The 25,188-nt window shown below is 43.3% G+C and overlaps 1 protein-coding gene and 1 pseudogene across 3 annotated transcripts; one reads left to right on the top strand and one right to left on the bottom strand.

The window, feature by feature from the left end:
* Positions 1–608: 608 nt before the first annotated feature.
* On the top strand, positions 609–9,052 carry MEIG1 (meiosis/spermiogenesis associated 1). Of its 3 annotated transcripts, none has more exons than XM_075553174.1 (4): positions 609–875; positions 4,159–4,274; positions 4,744–4,910; positions 6,449–9,052. In XM_075553174.1, exons 2-4 carry the CDS (start codon positions 4,226–4,228, stop codon positions 6,575–6,577), a joined length of 345 nt encoding a protein of 114 aa, XP_075409289.1. In that variant the 5' UTR covers positions 609–875; positions 4,159–4,225; the 3' UTR covers positions 6,578–9,052. The 3 variants fall into 3 exon arrangements, with proteins under 3 accessions (XP_075409289.1, XP_075409287.1, XP_075409288.1); XM_075553172.1 differs by lacking the exon at positions 609–875 and adding an exon at positions 1,193–1,354; XM_075553173.1 differs by lacking the exon at positions 609–875 and adding an exon at positions 1,479–1,590.
* On the bottom strand, positions 8,462–11,194 carry LOC142451709 (DCN1-like protein 1; annotated as a pseudogene).
* Positions 11,195–25,188: the final 13,994 nt, after the last annotated feature.

Genomic DNA, 25,188 nt, shown 5'->3' with positions numbered 1-25,188 from the left:
CCAACTGAAGTGGGGACGACTGAAAAAGAAAGGTTCCACTCATTTATTTAGGGAGGAGTCAGAAGTGCCATTTCGACAATCCCGGGGATGTTGCATTCGTTGGCTGTACAACTGTAGGGTTCAGAGATGCATCTGAGATCAGGGAATGTAGAAATATACTTGGAACTTGCCAGCAAAGGGGAGAGTTGAAGTACAATCACTTTCTTGGAAGGAACTATAACTAGAACAGATTGCTCTTTTGAAATAAGCTCGGGAGACTTTGTTTGGCACATGCTCTCAGGAGGAACAAAACTCAAAACCGAACTCACTGTGATTCTGACTTGTAATCGCCCTATAGGACAGGGTAGAAACCCAGTGAGTTCCTAAGACTCCAAATCTTCATGAAAGTAGAAAGCCTCATCTTTTTCCTGTGGAGCAGCTGGTGATTTTGAACTGCTTAGCTTGCAGTTGGAGCCCTGCAGTGGCCACCATGTCAGTGGTGGAGTGGTTACACAATGGGCAGTTATCTGCAGTCAGCAGTTCGCAACCATCAGTTGCTCCTTGAGAGAAGAAACGAGGCTTTCTACTACCCTGGAGAGTTACAATCTCGGATGCCCACAGGGACGGTCTTTACCTGTCCTCGTCACTGTGAGGAGTCAGTGAGTACCTTCAGCAAGCAGCTCAAGGCATAATGCATGCCCACTAAGCAAGCAGGGATCCCCTGGAGGGAGCAGCCGCTGGAACAAGACATCTTGCTTTGCAGAGCGTCAACAAAACAAGGAAAGTCTCCCAGTGACACAGTGGCTGCCGTAAGGGGGTAGCGCTCTTCTTGCACACTGGGGAAGTGAAAAAGAGGACCGATTTCATGGCACTCAACCAACATCACGACCACAAAGGTAATATGGAGGGCGGTTTACCAATTGCCAGACTCTGCTTGCCCGGTTTACTGAAGTCTAAGAGTTCAAAGAAGGGTGGGGACGGGGGAATCGTGCTACTAGGGACCCCAAGTGTGATGGCTACTCGCTTTCCTAGGGAATTGCTTCAGGTCAGCGGCGACCCTTTACAAATCCACCCCCCGGAAATGCAGACCACCGGCGCCACAGACTACCTTCCGGCCCCCACCCACCCAGCAGCCCTCGCGCGAGCGCACTAGGGGGTGGGCTGGGGGCGGGGCGCTAGGGCAGCGTCACTGCGTTGCTAGGAGACGGGTGGGTCGCGAAGGCCTCGACAGTTGGCTTTTCGCTCGTTCAGCCCAGGGATCCGGAGTGTAGAACGCGCGGGCCGGCCCCTCCCGCCCAGTGAAAGCTCCGGGCAGGGGCGCCTCTGGTCGGCCAAGGTCGTCGAGAGAGGATAGCCGCGGAGCCCTGGACCCCAGGTTTGGGCGACTGCTTGGTTTTTAGGGCCCGCCCGTCCGCCCGTCCGCCCCGCCCTTACGCCGGAGCGGGCCCCGCCCCGGAAGCTTAAGCACCGCCTCTTCCGCCCGCCTTTTCCAGGCTGCACCTAGTTCCCCTTGAGCCTAACCAAGGTGGCAGGAAGAGAGTTTAAGCGGGACCGGGAAAGGCGCGACAGTCCGCCGTGGGGCTGTCGAAAGCCGTGGATTTATGCCGACTTGTACGTTCGAAGCGTAGCTCCAGAGGGCATGTCTGGACGTTTGTTTTTGCCTCTGAAGTGAACACAACTGGGCAGGGGAATTTATTACCAAGACCCAGAGTTGTTTAGCTGCCTTTGGCCAAGATCACATGGGACACCTCCTGCCGCCCTTGGCATAAAAATACATTAGGGGAAACCACGGAACATAGACTTTCATTTGGAAAAGGACATGAAAAGCGATTATTACTAGAGAGAAATCTAGTTTTACTAGGTGGGGAATTTGGAGTGGCTGGGTACATCAGCTGCCTATTACATTAGAACGTTTTTCTCTTAGAATTGCCAATTACTTGAGATTTGGAGTTTTTGTTGTCAAACCCTAATGTGTATAATAAAATCTGATTTCACAAGCTAAAAAAACATGGATCTTTCCAAGAAGAAAGATTTTGTCATTTCCTGTTTCTGCAGATGAAAATAGGGCGCTTGAAAGCATTTTATATGAGCAATTTTTTTTTGCCAACACAGTCCATTAATAAGACATGAAATTTCAGAAGCCCTGACAGTAACCAAATTATCCCAGAATCACGGGGATAATTCAGGAATTGTAAATTGATCTGCCCTAATGTTAGCTTCATTTTGTATATTTTGGTAAATTGAGTCAGTTGTGGCTCATAATGACCATGTACTATCAGTTAGAACTGTGCCTTGGGGCTTCTGGGGCAGTCATCTTCATGGGAGCAAACCGCCTCATCTTTCTCCTGTGGCGTAGGTGGTGGGTTTGGACTGCCGGCCTGACTGTTAGCAGCTTAGCATTTAACCTACTGCATCACCCATGCTCCTGATTTAGTTCAGAAAGGAAAAAAAAAAACTTTTGACATGTCGTTTATTTAGAAGACTTGTTTGTTGTTGGTAGGCACTGCCAAGGCGATTCTGACTCATGTCAACCCTATGAAACCGGTCCTCACAATTATGTTTAAGTTCACTGTTGCAGCTGCCGAGAAAGATACTAATTTCCCCAGACATCCTACTAAATGCAGCATATTCTGCTCTTCATTAAAATGTATTATTTTTATATGTAGATTTGATAGAATTGACCTGACTGTGCTAAATGGTTGCACAATGATAGTCAATAAATACTTTAAAAATTAAAACAAGAAGAATCTTGATTATGTACCAGAAAACCAAGCTTAAAGCAAAAAGGTCTTGGGTTAAAATAAAAGTGATGCTGGTACCTTTGGAAGATATACTGATGTGTAAAAGCACTTCAATAGTTTGTGTGTGTGTGTGTGTGTATCAGCAGGATGTGCCACACAGGAATGTTAGTGACACCGTGATTAAGTACATGACTGGTAAGTAAAAAGTGGGCAATTTGAACCCACCCCAAAAAAGACCTGTAATCTGCTGCATGAAAATGTATAGCTTAAGAATCTCTGTAGTAGCAGATCTACTCTGTCCTATAAGGTCGCTATGCATTGAAATTGTCTCGATGGCACACAAGACCAAAACCACATATCTTGAACTCCTTTATTGGTCACGGCTAGTATATTGTGGGATGTCTACTGTGGCATAGTAGATTGCGTACTGCGCTGTTAACCACAAGGTCAGTGGTTCAAACCCATTTGCTCCACTGGAAAGAGAAGGCTGTCTACCCCTGTCAAAATGTAAAACTTCCGAAGCCCAAAGGGCTAGTTCTACCCTAACCTAGAGAGGCGATTGGCCATATCAGCGAAGTTGATCTGAAATGCAATTCCTTTGGCTTTGCTTCCATTTCCTTTTCCTTTTTTCTCTATTAAATCCTGGTAAGGCAAAATTTATATTTTTAAAGCACTTATTATAAACCCCTCTTTCCTAAGTCCAACTTTGTAAAGGATAGGGTAAAACCCCCTGTTAAGTCTATCCTTCCAACTCTTCATGTGTTGGGGCTGATGTTCACCGTGTGATGGATGAGCATTTCTGATGGAGAGGATCATCATCTTGCCATCTTTTCTCTTCTGTACTTCAATGTAGTTCTTTCCATAATGAACTTTTATCACTAAACTTTATCAATAAATAGAAAAATGAGCTTATTTACAGGAACTACTTTATAAGGTTGGACTTTAATATATTTCAGTCAACACAAATGTATGTTAATGGGAAATGGATTCATAGAATTGTGATGAGATTCCTGAACACTTTCTGTTAGTTGAATGACTGATGTGTTTTAGAAGTAAAATGAAAAGTAACTGAGAAGGGTATAAAGTTATTTTTTGAAAAGCCAGGTATACAAGTTTGGTGAATAGAGCTAGAGTTGAACATTTGAATTTCAAAGACCATTAATGATCTCCTACAGTGTTTGCAAAATGGAGCTCTGGTACACACATGGGGCTGCTTGCTAACTGCAGTCAGCAGTTCCAACCCACCAGAAAGATGAAGCTTTCGGGTCCTATAGAGATTTGCAGCCTCAGAAACCCTATATAGGTCACTATGAGTTGAAATTGGCTTGATGCAATGGGTTGGGACAGTGTGTTCCAATCAATTATCTCAGTATCATAACAACCATATGGCTTTCATAGGATTGATGAGAGTCTCCCTTCTCTTATTGGACTGTTGCAGGACCAAGCATCACAGTGACCTGAGTAAATGGATTGCAGCAATTTGGGAGTCTCCAAGCAGTTAAAAAATGGAAAGAAAAGAAACCATTGTGCCCCAGCCCCAAGAAAGGGAAGAGAGTGAGAAGACTGATCTTACATTGCCTTTCTAGGAAAAAAGGAGATGCCGTTTTCAATGCAATCAAATGGAATGGTGGTGGACTACTTTGATATTTGGATAAGGTTTTGATTACGGTGGTGGAGCAGTTAAAAATAAGAGTATGGTTTCAGTAATGGGCAAGCCATTACTCTGGAACACCAGAATTGGTTCACAGCATTTAAGACATCACTCCTTAAGTCTTAATACAATTTTGTTTGAGAAATAAACAGTTCCCTATGATAGCTTTCAGGGTCTCTCCCTGTCCTCCCCCCACCCCCCACTCCGTTCCCCACGAAGTATAGAACATGATTCCTTTTTAATCTTAGAACTGAGTGGAAAAAAAGAATGTATTTGGTGATTCTTACCTTTCTATATGATTCTGCTCATTCTTAAAGGGGGTTTTCAACATTGTGTATCAACAGTTTGTTTTGTTTTTTAAACATCTTTCAGAAATAACTGGTAAAAAGGCCTCTGGAGCCATGGCTAGTTCTGATGCAAAACCAAAATCAATAAGTCGTGCCAAAAAATGGTCAGAAGAGATAGAAAATCTGTACCGATTTCAACAAGCAGGATACCGGGATGAAATTGAATACAAACAAGTGAAACAAGTTTCTATGGTAAGATTTATATCTCTACCGACCTGAATGCCTGAATGTTTCATCAAGAGTGAGAGGTCCTAAAATAACAGGGAACCACAGACCAACTCGCAAGAACTCCTCCTGTACCTCTCTTGTTTGTGAGGGGCTGGCTGATCCCAAGATTGGTTCAGCAGGCAGGTTTCGGGTAGGAGTGACCCCTCAGTGAGGAACCATGAAGACTTCTCTAGTGTTTGTTAGTTAAGCATCCGTGCTGGGTTGAGGGAGCCTTTCAGGGTAGACCAGAAGAACAGGTTTTTTCCTCTCACCTGGCTACTCCGTGATTGGGTGTCCAATCTCTGTTATGCTTGTTTTGGCCCTGTTCTTTCTGTCCTCAGAATGTTCTTTTGTATTTTAACCATGCGTTAGAAAGGAGTTGAGACTTGTTTGGAGGTTCTAACGGGAGCGCCGCTACTCGTATACCCTTGACCGAAGGACGGTCTTCCTTCGATCGGGGAAGGTCGTCCTCTTCAACCGAGCGCGCAGCTTCGGGAGGGACGCACGTGGAGCAGCGAGGGAGGAAGGGGACACCCGCCTAGCCAGCCAGATCAGCCGAATCAACCCTGGCGATCAGTGGGGTGACACATGTCGCAACCAGATCGCCCTCACATCCAGAAAGGAGTTAGGTTCTGTGTGGATTTGGGAGACTGTTGTAGAAGGAGGCCTGGTTTTAATGCCTTTCAGGCATTCCAGGGACGTCAGAGACATGGCCTTTTTTACAAGATTAGGTCAAAATCTAGACAGGAGGTTGATTTTTTAATGTGATTTTAAAAAATTCACTTATTCTAGTGAAGGCTAAAAATGCATTTTCAAGAATATTATAAAATATGAAATAACCCCAAATACATTTAAGTTCTTGGATTTGAGGTTATAACCAAATATTTAATTTTTTTTAATGATTTTGTTTTTTATTATTTACACTGTGTATTATATTATTTCTTCCACTCTCGTCCACCTTTGATCTTTACTTAATACTTCCTAACAAATGTAGGTAGGAAAAGGAATAGGGCAATACAGAGCTATAATTGAACAGATTTTTGTTTTATTTATACTCATGACCTCAACGTGAGTTTCAAGGTCAACTTGACATTTATATGTGTGGGAAAACATGCGCACTGCTGTAGTTTTTCGTTGGGTCTTTAGTATTACCCAGGCACCAGCAATTAGCAGCGGACAATTTCAAATAGGGTTTAAATTCAGAAGTTAAAATAATGTTTGAAAGCATAAGGAAAATGATGTTTCAATTATTTTGAATGTTTCCTCCAGGTCGCTGGGCAGAGATTTGAATCCTGAAATTAGGCTCTAGGGAAAAGCACGGATTGGGACCTTTTATACTTTAAGGTTGCAAGTTAAGAGGTGTTTTTTAACACGTGTCAAACACTAAAAATCCAAGTTTTTAACTTTATGCTTTACTTTTTTTTAGCATGAGTTGTGCTTTTTAGTATTTGATAGTAAAATACACAAAACGAAGACCAATATTAGACATTTGGCTTCCATTTTGCTTTGTTATGTGAATACAGGTGGATCGCTGGCCCGAGACGGGGTATGTGAAGAAACTGCAGAGAAGGGACAACACGTTCTACTACTACAACAAGCAGAGGGAATGTGAGGACAAGGAAGTCCACAAAGTGAAAATTTATGCTTATTAGCCCTCCTTCTGTTGGAGAGCAAAGCAGTCTCTACCTCTGTTACAAGAAATTAAAGTGATTTAGTGAAGCCAGTATGCCAGCTGAATGGTGTGTGTGTGTGTGTGTGTGTGTGTGTGTGTGTGTGTGTGTGTGCGTGTGTGTGAGAAAACCTCCCTGGTGTAAATCACACATAGTCGCAGTGGAGGAGGAACCACAGCACAATATTCTGATTGGCTACAGTGAATGAGATCAGTCAAAAGTGGGGCAAAGCCAGGGGTGACATTTAACATTATTGATTACAGCAATGTAACTGGGCACATGAATTGGCTGAAAGATAATGTTTGTCATTTCAGTGGGGGGTTGCATGACTTTCTCAAAACAGTAGCATGAGAATGATGTGACAGCTATTGTGGGAAGAGACTATAAGACATTTCCTTGCCAAGAACTTTATGTCTCCTGGAGATCTGACAGAAAGGACTTGGCAAGGTTTGGAAACAGATTTCCATAGTCAGAACCTAATCACCCATATTCGCAGAGCTGCCCCTAAAGCAACAGGTTTAAATCTCTGTGAAAAGTTAACTCTGAATTTCTAAAAGTAACCGTTTTTAATTTAGGTCAGGTGTTTCCTTTTGATTATATATTCCATATCACTTATTTATATTACTACCCAATTATATCTTTTAAATTCATTCTACTCCATATAAATGCCATTTAAAAATAATTCCAGATGTTGCTTCAATTTAATGTTTTAAACCCCAAATCTATGAAGTTCGATTTCCTTTAATCACCCTGGCCTGTTCTTAAATACAACTTCAGAAGCATTGAAGTTGTAACCTTTCTTGAGCCTGCTCTTCCTGACCATTTTAGCAATGATTGATAACCATTGTGTATAGAAAAAAAATTCCATATGAAACTTTGAACAGCCATATCTGGATTCTGTGGCCTACGGGAATTCTCTTGCCCCTGAAGTCATTTGCTTCTTGCCAGCAGACTGGAAATATCAAGCAATAACATCTCCTCTGAGAGCAACCTTCACCCAGTGACTGACCGGGACCACGTGTACCAGACATACCCCAGCAACCTAGACTCTCCAGTGGAAGAGGTCTCGGGTGTGTGCTTTGCGCTGACTCCCAATCCACAGTAATGCCTGACTTTATATCCTATTATATGAGCTTCCTCTCTTTCCTTCTTTGTCACATCTTCTATTCCACTTACCTGTGGTTCTTTCACTAGTACCAGCTACCCTTGCACCAATTCTGAGTCATAGCAAGCCCGTGTGCTATGAGCAACAATCTGAGCACAACTGTGCTCCGGGAAGATTTCAGTGGCTGATTTTTCAGAACTAGACCACCAGGCGTTTCTTCCAAGGCACCTCTGAATAGACTTGAACTGTCAGCCATTTGGTTAGCAGCCAATCATGTTAACCCTTTGTGCCAACCAGTAACTGTATGTGTTCTTTACTTACCAAGTAATCTACTTGAACTTCAGTCCATGTCCCAAGGTTTCTATAAATTGTGGTGTTCACATGTTTAATCCTCATGCCAAACTGTTTTCTGGCGAAGACAGCACTGTGCGTTATGCAAGAATGGAAACCTCAAAATAATCATTATCAAGCTTCTAAGACTTATGGGAGCATAAACTAGGATGGTCCACAAGTATAAGATGAACTCTACAGTGTTAGGATTATTACCGTGTTTGGAGGGGTCCAAACTAGAAGACAAACCCAAATCACCATGAGAAGAATAAAATATAAATATAAAATAAAATATAAATGTATTCGGAAAGTTTCCCATCAATCCTCAGACTGAAGTATGAGGATGAATCTTCAGTTCAGCCAACAGAAACTGACTGAAATTTTCCATTATATTGTACAGACTATGTACATTCTAGAAAGTTCCTTTAGTGTTACACTGTTACACTTTTTGTCCCAGCAATTTGAGGGTTGGAAAATTCTACAAAATCATCAATAAGAGCAGATCAGGCTCTTCCTCCATCAGAATTAGATATGTCATCTACAATCATTATTCTGAAGGCAAAGAGGAGATTACCAGTATCTTCCAGTATTGATTGTTTAAGGTGTTCCAATGGAAAATTATTCCTTAAGAATTTAAATCCTCAATTAACCACTAAATTCCAGTAGGCATTGGCCATTTATAGCTCTAATCCTGTAGGGAACTGCATGTCCCTCAGCCTTGGATCAAAAGCCATATACTACCTTCATGTATTTACTCTCAGTTTTCTGTCATATAAATTGTGCCTAGTGGTCTTCCTGCTCTTGTTTCCCCTTCGGTCATCAGTTACTTGACCTTTGCTACGATTGGTGCTCAATTGCTAGCAGCCGCTAAGCTCATTGGACAACACACACCTGGCAACACTTCTGCCAGGTGCCCGGTATGCCTCATTAGCATGCAGACCTGCTTGAGCACAATCACCCGCCATTTGGCAGGTGCTTGACTATTGGCTACCCCAGCTATACCTTATTTCCATATGACGTAATGGTGCCCGCCCTTCGCTGGCTATTTAAGCCTCTGCTCTCAGCTCAATAAATGAAATTTGATCAGACTCCTGTCTTGTCTCCATTCTCCGCGTCTCTTGCCCATCTTCATACCCAGTCCCTCTTTCAGGTACCCATGCTGTTGATGACCCGCGGGACGGGTCATAATCCTTTTTTTGTCCTGTATTCTTTGCAACATTAAAAGTCAACTGGTAAAAAAAAACAAAAACCCTTAAATCAGCCTGGTTCTCCCAATTCTTGTTCCATCTTGGGTATCTGGGTCTTTAGTGTTTCTATGCTGTTTCATCTGAATTCTGTCATGCCATCCATGATCTCCTGTGTGGAGAACCTGCACTGTGTGGCTTCTCTAGCCTTCCACACTGATCAACATGCTGATGCTGTTGGCTGGAGTGCCAGGTAATCACATGTCAGGGGAAGCCAGCCCGTAACACATCATTACGGGTCCGGTAGGCGCAATTGTACAGCGATAATAGGTAAAGATCATGGTAAAGTTATAGAGAGCATGAGAGATAGAAGTGAAGTATAGAAATAAAAGGGAGTCAGTCACAATTCATGGTAGCATGCTCACCTCAGCTCCACTTGATGGTCCACGTGGAGGGAGAGAGTTTTTCTTTAATGGTAGCCCAGGCTTTTTATATTCTCTAGGGACGTGTAAGTCCCCTAATCACAGGTGAGTACATACATCACAGGGAGGGGTTGTGCCATAGGTAATACAGTAATGAGAAGGGTGGTCTAGGGACATACATGCAACAGTAAGAGGAGGAATTGGGGGCATACATTTGATAAGATGGGTGTATTACTTAACTTTGGATGTCACAGTCAGTTTGGTCTGTTCCCTGACTCAGTTGATAGAGATCATTATTGGTAGGGTGAGAATGCTTGGCCACAAGCCTCAAGGAGGAATAGTTTATTGTCCCTAGTAGCAGGGAGTGAGGCCTGCCATATAGTCTGGTTGACTAACTAGCCTAGAGGCCTACCCTGTAGTCTGGTGACTAACTACCCTGGGGAGGATGTCTGTAAGCGTTTGACCTCTCCCCACAATCACAGAACTGCCAGATACCATCTATTCCAATTTTATTTTCATCTTGAGCATCTTTATGTCTATTGTCTAGTTGTTCTAACTTCTTCCTATCCAATGATCCCTTTTACACACTCTCATCTATAAAGTTCAGGATTTGGGGGAAAATATCTGTTGCAACATCTGACTTGCAGTCATTTTGAGACAGACGACTTACTGTAGTTACAGCCTCGGACAGACTCCCACACACAGTTATGGCCTCCGAAACTCACAGGCGCAGTTCTACTCTGTCCTACAGGGTCACTATGAGTCAGCAAAGACTCAATGGCAGTGAGCTCTCAAAGAGACTGCACTCTCTGACTTAGAAGTCATTATCACCTAGCTCCAATGCAAACACCACAAACATTGAACATGATTGGCTTGATCAGAGGTTTACCAACCCCTTAGCCAAGGAAAGGAAGAACGCTTAATTGGCAGTCTTGCCAAGGTGGTTTACAATGCAGGAGAATCTTTCTCTAAGCAGTTCTCAACCTGTGGGTCACGACCCCTTTGGGGGTTGAACGACCCTTTCACAGGGATTCATAACAGTAGCAAAATGACAATTATTAAGTAGGAATGAAAATAATGTTATGGTTGGGGGTGGTCACCGCAACATGAAGAACTGTATTAAAGGGTTACGCATTAGGAAGGTTGAGAACCACTGCCTAAGTGAACACAAAGTACTGTTTATTAAAATAAGAGGGTATGCTGGTAAACATAGATATGTACTACAAATAATACCTTGAGCTAAGTAAAAAGCCTCTTCCAATTTTTCCCATTCCCACATCGGAGTCAAGATTAGTGTAAGAGAAGTTTTTCAGGCGAGCCTTCTCATGCTAGTTACTTGATTGGTGATCTAGGTTAATGCTTCACCTCTGTCAGATTGCCATACTGTGGGGGCTTCTATGTTGCCAGGATGCTAAACACTATATGCTACTAGTATTTCAAATACAAGTAGTGGGGCTTCCAGACCAAGACTATGAAGAAAGATCTAGCAATCTACTTTCTGAAATTAGCCAATTAAAACCTTATGGATTACATTATATGACTTACTTGCTTTGGACATGTCATTAGGAGGGACTGGATGCTAGAGGAAGACATTGTGTTTGGTGAAGTAGAGGGCCAGCAAAGGAAACATGAAAAAATAGCTCAAATACCTATTGTCCCATGACTTTCCTCCTCCCAGTCTACACCCATGGCGTCATCAGGTGTCCCCTATGATCGGTTGACTGAGGCTTTTCTCTTGGTTGGCTGACCTCGAGTTCTTGGATTTAAGAAAATTATGTGCCATATCTCCTGCTGATTTTAGGAGCCATCTGACATCTGACATGCTTTCTGAGCTTCTGACCTTATTTTTGTTCATGTCTGTAGCCTGTGCTGTTCACATCCATCCTGGGGTTACAGATGGTTTTCCACCACATGGAGGCACCACTTCAAAGTGGACAGCAGCAGCCCCCTTTTGGGAACTCCCTGATGGACAGGGTGAAGGAAAATCCTTTCAACAGGCAGAACTTAGAGCAGAAAACCTGGCTGTTCATCTTTCTTGGAAGGAGCAGTGGTCACATTGATCCATGCGCTGTCACTACTGATTTGGCTGAATGGCAAAGGCTGGGAAGGAGGATGTTTGGAAAATTGGTGACAAGGCGGTGGGGGTGGGGGAAGAAATAGGCATGTGAGTAGAGCTCTCTGAATAGGCAAAAAAAGTGAAGCTATTTATGTCTCATGGGAATGCTCACCAAAAGCTTATCTCTGTAATGGCAAATTTTAACAATCCAATGGATAGGATGAAATGTTCTGTGGCAACCAATCATTATCTTTCCCTATCTGTTCTTGTCCTTGCCCAATGGGCTTATGAACGAAGTGGCCAAGGTGATGGGGGGAGGTTTTGTGTGGACTAAGCAACATGGACCTCTACCTACCAAGGCCGAGTTCGGTACTGCCCCTGCCCAACACTAAATCTGTGATATGGGATCTTTCCTTGCCTACATCACCCAATGACTCAGTGGCAGCTTGATTACATAAAGCTACTTCTATCATGGAAATGGCAGTGTATTATTCTCTTTTTTTGAAGTTAATCAATTTATTCTTTTAAAAATAGAAGTCTTCAAGATATGTGTTCATTAAAGTGGATCCTCACACAAAAGAATGCAGAGAACCACAGCTCAAGATCCAGCTTCATATATTGGGTTTCGTAGCGCGTGGCCAGGAGTGACTCAGCTCCAGCCATGTTAGCTGGGTGCCAACTTGCCTCAGCTCCTTGGCCTTGAGATTTCACCCAAAAGTGATAACAGTGACCTGTATTTCTGCAAACTCACACCTCTGATTCATGCGCACTGAGAAGCTAATAAGTTAGGTCATCCCTGGGCCAAGCTCTTATCTCCAAGGCTGAGTTTCTTCATCCATAAAATGGAGATAACAATATTTCAGGCAGACCAATCTTGGTTTAGTGGGCTTTCCAGATAATGTGTGCGTGTATGTGTGTGTTTTACAAATTAAAGGTTATAGCATCCCTGAATCTAGCAAGTTTATCAGTGCTATTTTCCCAACAGCAGTGATGCACTTTGTGTTTCTGTGATACATTTTGGTTAATTCTCACCATATTTCAAACTTTCTCATAATGCTATTGCACTGCAGGATAACGTAACTATAACTTCTCTGTGCCCTGGGAAAGTCAAGAATTCATGGGACTTCCTTTACAGTGATACCTGCTTTATTACCATGGTCTGGAACCAAACTGCAGCATCTCCAAGGTGTGCCTGTCTACTACACACCACGAGAACTCAGAGCAGACAGCCGGCACACCAAGGGTTTTACCATCAGTGTGATTTGTTATGATCGTTCCTCGTTGCTCTGTCTGACCAATTACCAAATTCCTTTTCAGCCCCACCACCATAATTTATTCCTTTACTAATTCCTTGAGAATCTGGTTCTTTTTTCCCCAAGGTCATCAGATTAAGCTTGGTAAAAATTCACATCTAAAAGCCTTCAAAGGCCTTCAAGATTCTTAATTAAATGGTCCCGTTCCTCAGCGTACGATTCTAGGCTCCAAATGTGACCATTGTTTGTCTTTATAGCCTTGTCTCTGATGCTGCCTCTCAGCTGCATGATCTATTTTATCTTCTAATGTTTACCATTTTCCCATGTCCTACCTTTGTTGAACCCATTTCCTTCACCTGTAATGTCTCCCTACTCTCAACCATCCCAATCAGATTCTTTCTTGACCTCAATCATGTGTCCCTTTCTGAAGAGAAGTCTGGATCCTTACAGAAGATCTCCCACCTATAGGTCTCCCACCTATAGGTCTTGTACAGACTTCTGCCCTGTTCATGACACTCATGGTATCGGTGCTTTTGAGGTTACCTGCTCAGTGAGGTGGATAGACACATGGACATAGGGGCTGCAACCAGGGCCTCTAACAAAACAGTCATTGTGAGAGCAGTGAAGGACCAGGAGGTATTAAGCTCTCTTGTGCTAGGGTGGCTATGAGTCAGAGCAGGCTTGATGACCCCCAACACCACCAAGCTGTCCAAGCAGCCCCAACTGCTGGTGACCAGTGCCCAGGGGATAAAAGTCATTGTGGCCCACGGGGTTTTCACTCACGCATGTTGAAAGTAGATCGCTTGGCCTTTTGTCTTAGTCTGGAAGCCCCATGGAAACCTGTTCAGCTTCATAGCAACACACAAGCTTCCACACACAGGTGTGGGTGGTGGTAGCTTAACCGAGGTGCACTGGTTGGATAGCCAACCTGGGTCTCCCACGTGGAAGATGAGAATTCCATCACAGAACCATTACTGCTTCATAAGACTATTGATTAGGCATGCTTACCCTCACTTCTGGAGTGGAAGTTCTTGGGGAGTGGAAGTGCACAAAGCTGACTCTCAAGAACCAATGTGGTGGGAAAAGAGCGCGCGCAAGGCCGGGTCAGACGCAGGCTCACTGTGCCCACACAGCAGACAGTGCAGCAAGAGCTGAAGTCCCTGGAGGCTCAGCCGCATCACCAGGTCCAACAAGTCCCTGCCCGAGTTCACTGGGATGGCAAGCAGAGTTTCAAGTGGGGGTTTGAGCCACACATGAAATTCTGATGGCTTCTAAAATGACTGAAAGCCACCTGGAGAAAGTTGAGAGTTCTCCCCCCACCCCACCCCCACCAAAGAAGTGCATATATCTTTATCAAGTTTTCTAAACTCAAAAGCAAATTGGATCCTTCTTATAACTATGCAAAGCTATAAAACCAGTCATAAATTTGGTGCAACAGAAAACTCTAGGGCCTTAAAACAGATTTTAAAAGAATAATAAATTTATAGAATGTAGAGACTTTGTAAACCAGATGTATCACTGGATGGGAAAAGACATAATATTTCTCCTAAGAAACATTTATAAAGTACATCATATCATTCTCTTCTTCCTGAGAGCCCTTAGTCATTCTGCTACCGCCAGAAGCAAGAACTGTGGATGTGCCACCTGCTCGATGTCAATCAAACAATAAATCAGCCCAAACTGAGGGAACAAAGCCATCAAGTGGCATGGTATGCAGGAGGATGACAAGCGTGGCCCATTTGATTCCACTGTAGAAAGACAGCCCGTCGTAGCAGGTGTGCAGTCTGATGAGAGAACAGAGTGTCGTGACCAGCACTGAAAGCGGAGCCAGGACCAGGACTTATTGGAGGCGCTGTCGATGCTGCTGCTGTTGCTGTCTGCACTCTGAAGGTGCTGGTAGAGGCTGAACTTGGACAACCTCCTTGGCTTTCCTATGCCTTTCATTTTCGAATCCATGTCATCCACACTCTTCGAGATGGGAAGATTTTTTATTAGATTTACTTTTATCTTTGAGGCTCAAAGATGCTATAGCTTCCGTTCCTTCAGCGATGAGGAACGCCAGGGATGGGCCCGTAGTGACGCGCTTCACGCTGCCCACGTCCGTGAGTCTGTGCGCATTGTCGTCCCACCTTCTGAAGGCCAGGTCGATCCCACCCACAAAGGCCACAGACTAGCCGATGATGACAAGTTTCTCTTGATGAGCCCACAGATAGACGGTGGAGGACAGATGATCTGGGTGCCTCATCACCTCAGCCCCCTTGATGGTCCACGTGGAGAGAGGGGAAGGGACCACAGCAAAGGGAAAGGGAAACAGGGGAGGAGAGGGAGCCGAGCGAGAGAGCCTATTCTTATGGGACTAGACACTCTGGATATATATTTGGCTTCCCTGCATGCAATGCTGCTGTCAAAACGAATGGCCCTGGTCTTACAGAATGCTTGAGACCCTGCCCAGCATCACTTCAGCTCAAGGGACTCACTTCATTGCAAATGGAGTGTGGCAGTGGGCCCATGCTCATCGAATCCACTGTTCTTACCATGTTTGCAACTGGAGAGAGCGATGAAATGGCCTAATAAAGACACAATGACAAGCCAGCTAGGTGGCAATACCTGGCAGCATTGGGGAGGTGGTCTCCAAAAAGCTGTATATGCTCTAACTCAGCATCCAATATATGGTACGGTTTCTTCAATGGTCCATGAGTCAAGGAGTGGAAATGGGAGTGGTGCCATGCCTGATTGCTCCTAGTAACTCATTTGCAAGATTTTTTTTTCTTCCCAAAAATAAGACACTTGTGTGTATCAAAAGTCTTAAGACTGTGAGTGTAGTGGGGAATTGTGTGAGTGCAGTGGGGAATTGTGTGGGTGTAGTGGGGAATTGTGTGTGTGTGTGCATGTGTGAGTGCAGTGGGGAATTGTGTGAGTGTAGTGGGGAATTGTGTGAGTGTAGTGGGGAATTGTGTGTGTGTGTGCATGTGTGAGTGCAGTGGGGAATTGGCAATGACATATTGGACAAGAAGCTTGGTGGCATAGTAGTTATGAGTTCAGCTGTGACCATCATGGTCAGCAGTCTGAAATCACCAACACTCAACATGCCTTTCTACTCCTGTAAAGAGTTACAGTCTGGGAGACTCACAGGGGCAGTTCTACCCTGTCCTATAGGGTTGCTGAGAGTCAGCATCAGCTCAATAGCAGTGAGCATTGTGTGTGTGTGTTGTTTTAATTAGGACAAGGGACTAATCTCTAAATTCAGGTGGCCAACAAACAGGAAGAAATGCTCATGACCACTAGCCCTCAGATAGATGTAAATCAAAGCAAAGGTAACACCTCACCCCAGGATTGTTTACCAAGCTCAAGGAAGCAGAAAACGACAAATAGTGAATGAGGTGCAGAGAGCTAGAATCCCTCATACAACGCTCATGGGCTGTAAAACAGTACAACTTCCGTGGAAAGCCATTTGGCACTTCCGCACATAATTGAGAATCCAATATCCTCTGATCCAGTAGTCTCCCTAGTTAGTATATACCAGGCAGAAATAAAAGAGCACAGTGATATGCATATTCAAGTTCACACACCAGGGTTCACAATAGAAAGAAGATAGAAACAACGTGCATGCCCATTGCTGGAAGAACGGATACATGAACTTGGGTACATACACCTAATGGAATACTTCGAGTCCTTAAGAACCATCATGATACAGGGAAGCACCTCATGATATGGATGGATTTCGAGGACATTTTGCTGAATGAAGTTAGTCAATCTCAGACAAATATAATAGGAGACCAAAAGAAACAGGCTTAGGTGGTTACCAGGAATGGGAAATAACAGACTAGAGCAGTGGTTCACAACCTTCCTAATACTGCAACCCTTTCATACATTTCCTCATGTGGTGGTGAACCCCAACCAGAAAATTATTTTCGTTGCTACTTCATCACTGTAATTTTGCTACTGTGATGAATCAGGCGGCCCCTGTGAAGGATGGTTTGACCCCAAAGGGGTCAAGACCCACAGGTTGAGAACCACTGGACTAGAGGGTAGAAAAGATTTAACTTACATGAAAGTAAAGAGGGCTGGGGGTGGGGGGAGAGAATGCAGTGGGAGGATAAGGGAGCAGCTGAGGCAAAGCCAACTATTGGGAAATTTGATCAGTTTAAATTGTTGACTATAAAAACGATGATTTACAATACACGCGTTGGACTGAGATCGGCATGGTCCCAGTTTGAAACCATCAGCAGCTCCGCGGGAGTAAGACTGGGCTTTCCATTTCCATAGCAGGTACAGTCTCAGAAGCCCACAGGGAGGACGCTATGAGTCAGCATTGACTCAATGGCAGTGAGTTTGGTTTGGAATTCCCCATGTCCCCCCAACCTTTCCTGCCATGATCTTAGGAAATTATTAATCCAATTACTAACTCTATAGATTGACCTAACCTGGGTCAATATGCAGAAAAACACACACAAAACAACGACAACCCCTCCCCCCCGAAAATGACCTCACAGCAATGACAAAATAAAACAAAGATAAACCTTTATCAAAAAGAAAGCAGAAAATATTAAACCACTGGAACAAATTTAATATTAGTCAAAAGGGAGATCAAATGATAAGGTGTCACATTTTAACTTAACGACATGTCCAATAATCTGTAATGTTCTTTGTCGGGTAGAAAGACTATCCTCATCCCTAGACTATGGTCAGAGACAATTCACCAGGGACTTAATCCATGTGAGGACCTTGCAAATAGATTTTGGGCTTCTCCTGTCATCCACAAAGTGGGTGTCTAGTGTTTAAACTCGAATACCATTCCCTCCTCTGTAGGGTTTTTATTTACCATCATTGGGCCACATGGGCTGGTGTGCTCCTTCTGTGTGGGCTTGGCTGACACCTTACTCAGATGCCTCATTGTTTTCAGAAAAGCCTTTAAGAGCTCAGACGTTGTCCTTGTTAACCAGAAACCATCTGATTTTTTTCCCACCACACTTGGCTGTAGCACCCATCTCTTCAGTGGTCTCGGTCATGAGCCTGAGAATCAAGTGGGTTCATGTCAAAGGACGATTTTTTCCTAGATTAGGGCTACGATGAAGTGTGAGCCCCAAATCCATTCATTAGCGTTGCTTTATATGTGTCCACTGGTCCACTTTAGACACATCGTTATCATTTTATTGGAGATCATTATGGGTAATTCCCGTGGGGCACAAAGTCAGTCTACGGATAATATCATTAGTTTAGCTAATATTACAGAATTTAAAACACTATTGGGAAAAGGAAAGTATACATGCATAAGGCAGTTTTTTAGGTCACAATACATGAATTGTTGACTTGTACAGATTCAAAACAAATGACCGAGCACTAATTATATAAACAATGAGGGTTTGGGATAAAGCCAAACTTTCAATAATACTCATTTACAAAGGAAAAACTATGCCTGATAGACTAACATATGTCATAAAAAGCAATAAAAGAATGAAAATAGTAAACATATGTTGGTCCCAGTCCACCCTCAAAGCAAGCTATTTGAACCAAAATCCAATAATCACCCATTCCCTAACATTGGGATAGTGGCCATCCACTTCTCCCATGAAGGCATTTCAACTATAAGTCCAAGGGAGGATTTCAGCTCTTTAAATCTGCTACAGACCAGTCCAGTTCACTTACTTTGGCTTAAAATTTGGGTCCTTCTGATGTGGCGTATGAAGGACGTGATACACATCAAAAGGACTGCATAGAAACTAGATCAAAAGTGATTAACAAGGAAGTTCATATTTGGGGTAAGATTCCCTTGAAGTCTGTATAAATAATATTGAACATTTTCCCAAGTGCTACACCTAGTTTACCCACCATCAAATGTGTAATTGCCTTCTCTGATACAGATACGTTCCCCACTCCTGCCTCTTCTTGATGTGAATTTCCATTTAGATTCGCGAATTGTTCTTGTGTGTCAATTGATTTAGGGTGACTATAGAATAATGTTATAAGGCAGGAACTGGTTGGTCTTCTCCCTCTCTTTACTTGCAGAGTATTTAATCCTATATATAGAAAACCCTATACATTCCATTAAAATTTGCTAGAACTAATTGAAAAATTTGGTAGTACAGTAGGCTATAATGTCAATATACAGAACTCAGTTGGATTATTGTATATTAAAGATAATGATTCTTTATGCTTATCTTAGAATGCAGTGCTTTTATTGTTCAAGTGTCTAGACAGTGTGCCTAGCTAAGTAGTTTTCCATAGATAAGAGGTTCAGAATATTTTTTAGAGCAAGGGCTTTAATGTTTGTTTTGTAACCATTCCATTGTAAGAAGAGTATAAAAACCAAGCTTTGAATATACTCGGTGCTTCAGTCCATCAGACTGTTGTCCTCCCAATCCCATACCTTTTACATGTCTCTTTATTTCCTTTCATGCACACGCGTCATTTCAGATGCAGCTTGGTGTGGGATAGCTGGTCTATCTCACGCATTTTTGGCGCCAAATCTGGGGCATGAAAACTGAGGATCCCGTGACAGACACCACTGAGTAGTGTAATAGTTAGCCTAAGTAAAGCCATTTTATATTAAGCAAACATTCTGCACCAGTCCTAAAATGCAACCACAGGCCTTATAGCATTCTCAGAAAAAAAAACAAATCTCCCCTTGTTCTTAGAACTGGCAATAGACTATCCCGTACCAGGAAATTGTGCTAAGCCACCTAACCGCAAAGTCTGCTTCTGTACCGGCTTGCTTGCAGCGATGCACAGCTCAACTGTTGGATGAAACCCTAGAAAAGCCTAAGCGTGTAAGCAGGAGGGACAGGCCAGCCAAGCTCGCTTTTCCTTTCAGGCTGCTGGTCCCTCCACAGGTTCTTCTTCATCTTCTTTTTTGTTAATACACTCTTTTGAATTCTTCCAATCTCATGTCTCAGTTGTTCTTGTCTGGCTCATGTACAACAGTAGCACGGCCGTGAATCTTTACAGAGAAAATTAAGGGTAAGTGGTGAAAAGTTGGGAGTAACAAATGATGGGACAGACTTCTAGTAAACGTATGTATGTAAATATGCTTCAAAATATGTTAAAAGCTAGAGGAACAAAAGTAAGCCATCAAAGATTAGAGAAGTTTTTAGATTTTGTAGTTAAGGTATGTCCTTGGTTTCCTGAGGACAGGACTGTAAATATTGAAACTTGGCAAAAAGTAGGGCAACAGTTAAAAGATCACTATACTGCTAATGGACCTAGTAAGTTTCCCATAGACACGTTTAGTCTGTGGAATTTAGTTAGGGATAGCCTGGTCCCTAGGCATGAGGGACTCCGGGGTGAGAATAATTCGTTTGCATGCTCAAACAAAATTGAAAGTAAAGTTTCTTCTGCACCTCCGCCTCCTCCCCCTCCGCTGCTAAAGCCACTGAAAAGTGAACTTGAGGGCTTTGAAAGCGAGGATGAGGAACCCCTTGGTCCTGGCGATGCGGCGCAATTAGAGGACAGTCAGTACATTATCATGATGAAGACTTAGGAATTTTTGCCGCCTCTGAGAATTTTCAACCAGAGAGTTGCAACAGGTGCAAAAGACTCAGGAGTCCTGCCGGGATGAAACAAAGGCAATAGCCTGGGAGAAAGCTTATGCACCATTAGCAACAGAACAGGGAGTAGATTTAGGAATTCTAGGTCTTACCTGTTTAGAGCACAAAATGCTCAAGGACAGGGGAATGTTCGTCCCCATTCCATTCAAAACTATAAAAGATTTAAAATCTGTTTGTTCTCAATATGGTCCTGTAGCTCCTTTTACTATGTCGTTATTAGAAGTTGCGATAGGGAGGATGGGTTTTGGGCAGGAGACTGGAAACAGCTGTCTTGAGCGTGTTTGTCAGGGGGGATTACTTTCTGTGGAAATTGGAGTTTCATGAGAGTTGTAAAAGTGTTAGATCTCTCTGGAGATAGAGCTATACCTCGGTCCTTGGCTCTGCGCGAGAAAGAATTCACGCCAAAGTCTGGTTCGTGATCCAAGTGAGTTTCATGAGAGTTAGAAGAAATTCCAGGTTTACACGGCACCCATAGGACTCCTCCCAACCATGCAGCCTGGTAGAAGCTGCTCAGCGTCTCACAAAGTTCTCTCTCTCCCTCTCAACTCTAGGCGCCTACATTTTCAAGGATTCCACGGGGAGGCATGGTGGACGACCTCTGATTGACCCCATTGGCTGAATTGAATTCACCTGGCCTAGGTGGGCCAATCCAGGTTTAGCGCCCACCCATGCCTACTGACGGGAAACCTCAGCCTCTGAGCATGTGCAGTGCACCACTCCTTGTTCTTGTGCTTGGCTCTCTGGGCATGCTTTAATGGACATCTTTTAGCCCTGCGCTAGTCTGTCTAACAAAAGTATTACACACTCTTTCACTTGTATGTACAGAGAGGTTTTTCTGAATATTTATGTAAAGGCAAAACTGAGGTACAGGGAGGAAGACGGACATAACAGGACAAGGGAGAGCAGAAACAGAATAGCTTTATTAGGGGGTTCTGTGACCTAGGCCAACAGGTCAGGGAAGTCGTGCTCAGCAGCCGGGGGATGGTTTTTAAAGGGGTGAGGAATGTAGGGCAATTAGCATATGGGGTCTGGAAACTGGAAGGGAGAATTGCTTGTGGACTCCTTGCGGCTTTCTTTGAACCAGGAACATCTGGTTTCACTGGTTATCTTATCTGGCACCGGCTGCTGCTGACCTTTGGGATGTGCAGGGCCTGGACCTGCTTCAGCTTAGTCCAAACGGGGGCTTCCTCGTTCAGACCCGACCCAAACAATTTATTTTAAGGATGGAGTCACTTTTGCTTGTGTTTATTACTGCTTGAAGTTGAGCCTTTTTTTGAGTATTTAAAAAATAATTATACCAACGAAAAACTACTCTCCCAAGGAAAATATTGCTATCATTTGTAGACTATGTAATCTTCAAGTATGTGCTATTTTTTCGTCCCTTTGTCTAATTCAAATCAGGAATTGTATCACAAAATTTAACAATTGGCTTTTGAAAATGCAAATACTGCCTGCCAGGCAGCACTGAGACCTTTTAGTAAAAAGGGCAACCTGTCTGATTATGTCAGACTATGCTCGGACATTGAACCTTCCTTTACTCAGGACTTGCTATAGCAGCTGCTGTGCAAGGACAAACAGTAAAGGAGGATTAATGATACTATGGAATTTATGAGAGCCCTGCAGCCTGGGCTCCCTTCCCCCTCTGCCATTCCAGCCAGTACATAGAAGATCATCTTAGGCTTAAAAGACTGTTTTTATACTATTCTCTTGGATCCAAATGATTGTAAAAGTTTTGCCTTTAGTGTTCCTTCCACCAACTTCAAAGAGCGTAGGAAGAGATATCATTGCCTTGTTTTGCCTCAATGCATGGCCCCGACCCGGTATTAATATGGGGGCGAGGGCATGTTTGTGTTTTCCCCGCAGGATGCTGATGGAATGCGATGGGTTCCAGAACGGTTGGTTTGGTTTGCAAACCATGCAGATGGTAATTTGCCTCCAAGTGCTTCTGGGGACATCGTGCAGTGAGCAGTACTAGGCATACGTTCCTGATCCACCCCTCTTACATCCTGCTGTCTGGGAAGTCTGGAAATGACAGTGTGGGTTAATGACTCACGTCTTTCCTGTACAAAGTGAAGGAAATGTAATCTCACCTACTCCACAGTCTTTTTCCTCTGTCGACTAGAGACTTGAAAGAATAATAATATTGGCCGATTCCCTTTGGACACTGCGTCCCTGCTGGGTCGGGCAGCGGAGGAAGGAAGTCCTAGCTTGAGCTAGCTAATAAACCCCTTTTGCTGCTAAAAAAAAAAAAAGGGATAATAAAATCATATTGAGATAGAAGGTCTAAAAATTGACGTGCTAGGCATTAGTGAGTGGAAATGAAGAGGTATTTTTAGGCAGACAGGGCAGGGATGGATGTCCATTGACGCATGCCCAGAGAGCCAAGCACGAAAACAAAGGGCGGTGCACTGCACATGCTCAGAGGCCTACGGTTTCCCACCTGTGGGCATTAATCCTGAATCGGCCCACCTGGCCAGGTGAATTCAATTCAGCCAATGGTGTTGATCTGGGGTCGTCCACCACGCCTCCCCCTGGAATCCTTGAAAAGGCAGGAGCCCAAAGGGAGAGGGGGGAGAACTTGGGAGAGAACTTGGAAGAGAACTGGAGGAGAGCTCTAACATGGAGTCCCAGGGAGAGAGATTTTTGCGTGACACCGAGCAGTCTCTGAAGGAAGGAATCCTATGGGTGCCACGTAAAACCTAAAACTTCTTCTAACTCTCATTAAACTCACTTGGATCACGAGCCAGGCTTCGGTGTGAATTCTTTCTTGTGCGGAGCCAAGGACCGAAGTGTAACTCTATCTCCAGAGAGATGTAACAGTATTTGCCACTCTGAACTAGAATACCGTATGATTTACTACGCCAGGAATAACAGAAGCAAGGGCAAGGGTGTGGCATTCATAGTAAAAAAAACATTGTAAAAAAAAATCATGAATTTCAATGTTGTCTGTGATAGAATTATGTCTATCCACCTTCAAGCAAATAAATCAATACAACTATTATTCAAATGCACGCACTAACCACAAAAGTTAGTGATGAAGAAATTGAATTCTATCAAGGACTTCAGTCTGCAATTGATCAAAGGCACGATCAAGATGCATTGGTAATTATTGGCACTTGGAATGCAAAAGTTGGAAACAAAGAGGAAGGAACAGTAGTTGTGAATTATAGACTTGGCAATAGAAAGAAAGCTTGAGGTCACATGATAGAATTTTGGGAAATCAACAACTTGTTCGTAACAAATACCTTTGGCAACAACACGAAAGGTGACTAGACACACAGACTTCTCCAGGTGAAGCCAAAAAATCAAATTGACTACATCTGTGGGAAGATATGATGTAGAAACTCCAGAGCAGCGCGGAAACCAAGCCAGAGGCCGACTGTGGAACAGACTATCGGTTACTCATATGTAAGTTCGGGATCAAGCTGAAGAAATGAAAATAAGTCCATACGAGCCACACTATGGCCTTGAGTGTATCCCACCTGAATTTTGAGAACATCTCAAGAACACATTTGCTATATTGAACACAAATGGAAGAAAGGATGGAGTCAGAGATGTGAATAAAGTCTTCAAAGGCAGCTGGAGAAGGCAAAGCAATATATTATAAAAAATGTGCAAAGTCCTAGAATTAGAAAACCAGAAAGAAAGAACAGGCATATCTTAAACTGAAAGAAACCAAAAAAACCTTCAAGGCTTGAGTTGCAATTTTGAAAGATTTCTATGGGCAAATACTGAATGATGTAGGAAGCATCCAAAGAGAATGGAAAAAAATACAGAGTCTCTGTACCAAAAAGAACTAGTAGATATGCCACCATTTCAGGAGGTAGCTGTGGTAGTTACATAATTTCATGTCAATGAATAGACCTACCCCGATGCAGCCCTGGTGCTGGAGCAGCCACGTGGAGATCCCTGCCAGCACTGAACTGCTTACACATTCCCTGATTCGGCTTTCGTCCTGCAGTCGGCATCATAGTGCGTTTTGTGAGATGGAGGAGGACTTTGTGGATTGGTGTTGGACATATGGGTTAATATTGGACTTGTGGGCTTGGGCAGCACTGGGTTGGGATGTTATCTTGATGCGCACTTAACCTTTATATAAAACTCTCTCTTATACATATGAGTGTCTGTGGATTTGTTTCTCTAAAGTACCCAGACTAACACAAGTAGAAAGCAAATGTTTTGAGAATAATGAGGGCAACAAATATACAAAAGTGCTTGACATACAATGGATGGATGGATGGATTGTGATAAAGACTGTATGAGCCCCCAATAAAACGATTTTTTTAAGAATGAAATTTTTAAAAATAAATCATTTTATAAGGGGCTTTTACAGCTCTTAAAACAATCCATACATCAATTATTTCAAGCACACTTCTAAAGATGTTGCCAGCATCATTTTCTTTGTACTTGAGGCCTTGGTATAAGCACCCTTTACCCCTCCCTCCCACCTTCATGAACCCTTAATAAATGATAAATTATCATGGTCTTCATATCTTACACCATACACGGTCTCCATTCTCCCACATTTCTGTTGGCTGTCCCTGTCAGAGTCGAGGAAGGAGATTCAGGAGTCAGAGCAGAAAGGGAATGTAAGTCTAGTGGCTTTCATAAGCCACTAGCGCTTCATTCCAATTAGACCAGAATGTTTTGGTCGAGGATTCAGCAGATGGATCCTGATCAAAAGGAGCAAAGTATGGAA

Source organism: Tenrec ecaudatus, chromosome 6, assembly GCF_050624435.1.
Source record: "Tenrec ecaudatus isolate mTenEca1 chromosome 6, mTenEca1.hap1, whole genome shotgun sequence".
NCBI lineage: Eukaryota > Metazoa > Chordata > Mammalia > Afrosoricida > Tenrecidae > Tenrec > Tenrec ecaudatus.
The sequence above is the reverse complement of the archived record's forward strand: the minus strand, read 5'-3'. Positions and strand labels throughout refer to the sequence as shown.

Bases quoted from the DNA above. Each gene is read 5' to 3' on its own strand.
- MEIG1 (XM_075553174.1), top strand. From the start codon at position 4,226: ATGGAAAGAAAAGAAACCATTGTGCCCCAGCCCCAAGAAAGGGAAGAG. The intron at 4,275-4,743 runs GTGAGAAGACTG...AACATCTTTCAG, and splicing joins GCCCCAAGAAAGGGAAGAGA to AAATAACTGGTAAAAAGGCC. The intron at 4,911-6,448 runs GTAAGATTTATA...ATGTGAATACAG, and splicing joins AAGTGAAACAAGTTTCTATG to GTGGATCGCTGGCCCGAGAC.